A 6,583-nucleotide genomic window follows, 5' to 3' on the forward strand; every position below is an offset into this window, starting at 1 on the left:
AGCACGAGAGCCAAAGGAGTCAAAGCCACCCTCTAGAGAAGTGAGAACCCCAAGATGTGCAAAATGACCAGATGGTAACAGAAGATTACTTGAAATGGCTTTCCAAAGGGTTGGTTTTTCTGGCTCTGTGGATGGATTATAATATTTGGGCAGGGAATATTCACTATCTTCCTTAGTGCTCCAATATGACACAAGGAGCACAGTACAGGAAAGTGAACAGGAACAAAACTGGGAAGGAAATAGCCAGGCTCTGACTGCTACAGTTAAGAGCCCACCAAAACCTGGGCATCCAGCTTTGTCCCTGCAGCACAGAATCTGTGCAGACAGCAAAGAAGCAAGCTGGGGTCAGCAGCTCATGGTGTGGGGTTGAAGACATCCTCTTCATCAGAAACTAAACTGGAGTGCCTGAGTGCTCAGCACATGTTCACAAATGTTAGTACAACAAGGTCTGGGTGGTAACAGGATTTGAAGGATGACATGCCTGGTACCAGGTGCCATAGGTCCAAACTCCTCAAGGAAACATGAAGTTCAAACAGCCTGAAAAAGCAGCTCAGAGCAACAAATGTCAAATGCTAATCCCACCTCCCAGGGTAAGCTCATAGATCAGGGGCGAGCTAGGAGACATAGGTGGCCTCAGAAACAGACTCAAATCTTACCCATTCCATGGGGTTAGATGATTTTCCTGCTGTGCACTGTAGGCATCCAGACGGGACCCAAGGATGAGCTCAGTTACTTCTTGGGAAGATCTGCAGTGTCTAGGCTTCTCCTTCACTTGGAGCAGCTCCTAAACACCCACACACAGCATGACCAGGACAGGATGGCAGCAAGAACCGTCTGTCAAGGGCTGCCTAGATTTTAACACCAGAGGCATGATAATACACACAAATACAGCATCTGAATGCAAGAGGTTAATTAATGCTTAACTAGTTAAACACCAAAACACACAGACATGTGACAAACATCCTCAAACTCCTCTTGCATTACATAAATGAGGAGGAAGACATCCTGTAGGTACTCGCAAACTGTATTTTTGTTGTTTAGCTTGTAAAAAAAATGAATGCCTGCTTTTCCTCTGTGGAGACACACATTCAGTTCCCTTCACTTTTCACAACATCTTTCAGAATCAAATGTGTTAAATGGGTCAGGAGAGCCAAGAGGAGAGCATCAACGGGTAAGATAAGCTGGGTCACATCAGCTACACTTCCTGAGCAGACTAGACTGAAGATGACATGTTCAACAGTACATCTTTTAAGTTTTGCAACCCAAAAGTTATCTTTCCCGCTGTTAAATCACACAATGCCATATGCAACAAATATAGGATACAAAAGCAGTGGCCCTATCTTGATATAGGAGTGTTACCCCAAAGCAACCAGGAACCTACACCAGCTGTTGTGTGGTCACTACAGGGTTGGAGAAAATCATCAAACAACAGGTCGTAACAAGGAGCGGAAATTTTCCCTGACAATAATTTGCCAAATCTGGCAAGTCTCAGGCCTGGAGCAAAGGGCTAACACAAATGGATCCATCCATATGAGCTCTGGAGGTTGGAGACCAAAGGAACAACTATAAGATGCTTGCAGGAGACCACCATTGTTGTCATGTCCTAGACCATGTGTAGATGCAGCCAGTCTAAAAAGGTCACCACCTCCACCTGTGCCTACATGCTGGATGGCACCAGGCTGCAATTCACAATGTAACTGCAGAATGCATCTCATCTTCACAGATCTGTGTCCTGCCACAGCAGGGCTCTGCCACACCACATGACAGCTGGAGTTGACCGAAGCTCAGAAAACTGTGGGGCCTTACAGGGATAAAACACAAATAGAGTACACACCTTTGAACCCAGGCTTTGCTGGGTGAATAGTTTTGCTCCTCTATCCAACATAGGAAGGGTGGGGAAATGCAGGGAAAGTAAGTGATAAGAAAAACAAGGAAAGAGAAGGCTGATCCCAACATTCATACAGTCATAGAATAGTTTGGGTCAAAAAGGATCTTCGAAGTTCATCCAGTCCAATCCCTCTGCTATGGGCAGGGACAACTTCAGCTAGACCGGGTTGCTCCAAGCCCTGGCCAACCTGTCCTTGAACACTTCCAGGGATGGAGTAGCCACAGCTTCTCTGGGCAACACTTATTTCAAAAAACTTCCTTATATCTAACCTAGATCACTACTCTTTTAGTTTAAAATCATCACTCCTTGACTTATCACAATAGGCCCTGCTGAAAAATACCCTCCTTCAAGTACTGAAAGGCCACAGTAAGGTCTCCCCAGAGTCATCTCTCCTTCAAGGCTGAACACCCTCGGAGCATCCTCTGGACTCACTCCAGCACATCCATGTCTTTCTTATGTTGGGAAAACAAATGCTGGAGGCAGCACTGCAGGTGGGGTCTTACCTAAGCAGAGCACATAGGCATAATGCCCTCCTTCCCCTGCAGTCCTTGCTGCTGGGGATCAAACCAGGACATAGGGAATTTTTTGGGCTGCGAGTGTACATCACAGGGTCATGTCCAGCCTTTCATCCACCAGTACTTGTCATCCAATTTTACCCTGATATAACATGCTCAGAAGGTCCACCAAGACCAAGAGCTCATTCCAGGTGTTTTGCACTAGACCTGCCTTTGAAACCTGACACACTTTCCCTCCTCTGTTGTGATTCCTGCAGCTGCCCCCAGGATCATTAACATCACTGTCAACTCCAATGGGGATCACACCTTCCAGGCCCGCTGCACAGCCGAAGGGGAGCCAGTGCCCACTGTCACCTGGACCGGACCCTCCCACAGCAACCTCACCTCCACCACCAGCACGAATCATCGTGTCACCAAGGAGCTCCAATACCTGACCCATGATGGAAAATACACCTGTACTGCTATCAACAGCCATGGGAGAGCAGAGGGGGCAGTGTATTTCTATAAATTCAAAGCATCCGACAGCTCATTCTTCCTGATCCTGATTTTTGTGTTGCTGGGGATGAAGGTGCTCATTTTGCTGGTGATACTGAGTTTCACCGTTTTCTCTAGAGGAGGTGAGTATTGCAACTTCCCTCAGTAATCCTCCATCTGACTGGTAACCAAAGATGGATGCAGCAGATAAAGTCAAGCAGGATTGGTTTGGTTTATTTAGGGGGTGGGGCTTTAAATGATTTTCTAGTCCAGGACAAGGACATTCCTAATGGGAAATCTTGAGAATAAGTAAGAGGGACCTCCTGGTTGGCTGGTTGCAGTGCGCTGACAGAGGGTCTCCTTTGGCAAGAGACCTTTGAAAAGACTGAGGTAGCAGGAGTTTCCCTGACCAAGGAGAAAGGCTAATAAAGTAACAGATGGGCAATTAGTGGAGAATTCACTGCCTACACAACCATATTTTTAATTATTTTCTTTTCTTGATGGAGGCTGAGTACTACATCTTCCCCTGCAGTCCACGGGCAGGATTTAACTTTGCTGCATCCCACACAACAGGCTAATCTCCTGGGATGGGCAACCTCATTTTACAGACCACCCATCTTGGTCCCCCAAGACCTTGCTACCCTGGTGCCTCTCTATTATTAGTGAAATCCCTCCTCCTAGCCACATCAAGGCCCTGAGAGCATGGAACACCAGCTTACAGATGAGAATCACTTCACGGACTGAGAGATGAAACATCCCAAGAAGCCAGGAGACCACTGGCCCCCAGCCTACCACTCCTGCTGTGTGATGGCATGGAGAAGAGGGGACCAGGAGGGCCATGGGGCTTTGCCTCTCAAGCTGGACAAGGTGTCATATCACTGTGACTCATCTGTAGGTACAGTCTGATGTCACGACTCATGAAAGCCACCACTTGTCTCACACAATAGAAGCTGCCAGACCAACTAGAAATGCTTTGCTCCTTATATACCAGTGCCTAATTCTCAAGCCATGATGAGGGCCTGACATCAGGTCTTCTTCCCATTCACTGGAGTGTTACAACTACCCTCCACGGCAGCTTACTGACAGATATAGGTCAGTCCTGACTCCCTAGCTCACCGTGACATTACTAATCCACATCATCCTTCCCACTTCACAGGTGTGTCTTCCGCTCCATCCAGTCTGGCCAGGTAAGGACTCACGTTATCCCACAGGAGGGTGGAGATGGCTATGGGGAGAAATGCAATGTGCCTTTGGTCTTGGCAACAATTTTCTGGCTTGAGAGCCAACTCCTGAGACAAGGAAAGGGTTGGGCTGTCAGCCAGGTAAGCTGGTGTGAGGGAACAAGGTTTGGACACTGCCAGAAGTAGGCTCTGTCTGGGTCACAGCTGGGAAGAGACCCCACTGGTGTGAGGATAAGGGACTGGGGCAGCAGGTTGGAGCGACCATGGCACATGGCACACAGCAAAGGGCTATGAGAAGTTTAAATTTGTCATAAGCACAGAACATGGCAGGAAGGCTGCAATCAGGCATGCAGTTAGGCTGAGAGAGTTGAGGTTGTTCAGCCTGGCAAAGAGAAGGTTCTGGGGAGACCTCAGAGCTCCTTCCAGTACCCAAAGGTGCCCCAAGGTAGCTGAGAGGGGCTTTGAACAAGGGCTTGGAGAGGACAGGAAGAAATTCTTGACTGTTGCTCAGAGAAGTTGCAGATGGCCCATCCCTAAAAGAGTTCAAAGCCAGGCTGGATGGGGCTCTGAACAGGGTGTTCTAGCAGAATGTGTCCCTGCCCATTGGGTCCTTCCAACCCAAACCATTCTGTGATTCTATGATGTCACATGAAACTAGCAACAGACCATCCACCCAAGGGATAGGTGAGGGGATGAGGTCTGTGCCAGGCTGAGGAATAATGAACGAGAGAAAGGAAATACCATGCAACTGAAACCTTCCCCTCCCTCTGCACCCCAGTTTCTAATGGAGCATAAAAAGTGCCCATACCAAAGCCAATGAGCTCTGCCAAATGTGGAGGAAGGTATGGAGATAACACACAGCCCACTTCCGAGCCAGCTCAGGTGTGACAGGGTCTCATTCTTTGCCTGGCATCCACACCATGCTCCCACAGGCCCCTGGCATTTCCCATAACCCAGCACAACACTGATCTGGACACTCCTAACAGCTGGGGTGGCCAAGCTAGAAAGGGATGGGAAAGGAAAAACTAAAAAACCCCAAACCAACCCTTAGTCTAACAGTAAAGAAGCTGTATCTGAAGCCAGTACTATTACATCTACATTAAGGCTGCTCCCTTCCAACCCGAGTTATCCCTATGTGACACCTCTTTCCTGTGTTAGCCTTACATAGTATCTCCTTCCCTCACCTTACCCAAGAACAATGGCCATTTCAGGAGGACAGTCAAGTGGACAGTACACAGCCAAAGAAACAACAAGGAATTTAATCCTACAGTCAAATTTGTAACAAGTATTTGCAAAAGGCAAGTTTTGCTGATTTATCAGGGTGACTTGCTCTAACACTCCGTAACTACTCATTGAAGCCACTTGCAAAGCCTAGGGCAGTCAGAAATGTGCCCTCAGCTTATTCATTTCTCCTCCTGGCAGGCCACAGCTGTCAGACTGCACCTATGAGAATTTTGACCGCAGACACAGTGGCAGCCAGACTTTGCCAACAGCAAGAACAGGCCCTAGATGCAGCTGAGGAGCCGGGTAGTCGCATCCACCCGCATGGATTCCATTCCCATCTGCTCTCTATATGGGTATACTCTCTCAGGGAACACAAACCTGATGTTGGCTGATGCACTGAGGGTCAAACAGGCCTGGAACTGGGTGATCTTTACAGTCCCTTTGAACCCAAACCATTCTACAATGCTATGACTTCCAGCCTTGCTGCTGCTCACAAGCAAGAGCATCCCTTAAAGGTAAAAAAGAAAAAAAAGAGAAGACCACAAAGAATGGAGCTGGAAGAGCAGAAGAGGATCTCCACATGATGTCAGTTTTAAGCAACCCATGTGATTTTAGCCCATGTTGGATAGTGTTTAGCAACCAGGTAACAGTACAACATTTTCTCACATGTTTTTGCTTTGCCTTTTGAAAATATCCCTCCAAAAAGCTGCTTTCACCATTACACTTGTCCAACCACATGCAGCTCCCAGAGCCTGCAAGTGAGCTACTGTCCTGTTTCAAATACCAGCTGTGACACTACTGGAATTTCTGCTGGGTTTTTATTAACTATTATCACTATTCCTTAACTTCCAGAACAGTTTATTTAAGAGTTTAAAGGAAACCTTAACTTTCAAGAGGAGTCCAAGTAAGAAGGAAGATGTTTTCCAAGAGCTTTCAGAGCTGAAAGCAGGACATGCAAAAGGTGGTCTGTGTTCTAACTCTACTGCAGCTCCTAGAGCCCAGAGCTTTGTAATAAATATGCTATGAAAATGTTATACAATACATCAAATTGGCTTTTTGGGTATTTAAAAGTTACAGAAATTATTTCTGAATGGTTTCCATCTCTGTGTTACATGGAAAAGCTCCTTTCTGGCCTGACTACTCATCTCAAACTCTAGTGAGATGAATTCACTATCAACAAAGTCACTGGCCATCCACACACAAGTCTAACTCAGCTGTGAACATACTCCAAGACCCAGTGAACAGACTCACCTTGTGGTAGAGGGTGATGTGAGTCAATCTGGAGTCCTGGGGTGGCAGAG

The 6,583-nt window shown here is 47.1% G+C and overlaps 1 protein-coding gene across 1 annotated transcript in view; it reads left to right on the top strand.

Annotated features, from left to right (window-relative positions):
• The window catches only part of SIGLEC15 (sialic acid binding Ig-like lectin 15), a gene marked incomplete at its 3' end in the record, with an annotated part of 7,893 nt that extends 4,873 nt beyond the window's left edge, over positions 1-3,020 (top strand). The window contains exon 3 of the mRNA XM_009070523.1: positions 2,661-3,020. Coding sequence (XP_009068771.1) covers positions 2,661-3,020 — 360 coding nt within the window. The remainder of the gene's footprint in view (positions 1-2,660) is intronic.
• Between the last annotated feature and the right edge of the window lie 3,563 nt (positions 3,021-6,583).

Source organism: Acanthisitta chloris, unplaced genomic scaffold (assembly GCF_000695815.1).
Source record: "Acanthisitta chloris isolate BGI_N310 unplaced genomic scaffold, ASM69581v1 scaffold12462, whole genome shotgun sequence".
Lineage (NCBI taxonomy): Eukaryota > Metazoa > Chordata > Aves > Passeriformes > Acanthisittidae > Acanthisitta > Acanthisitta chloris.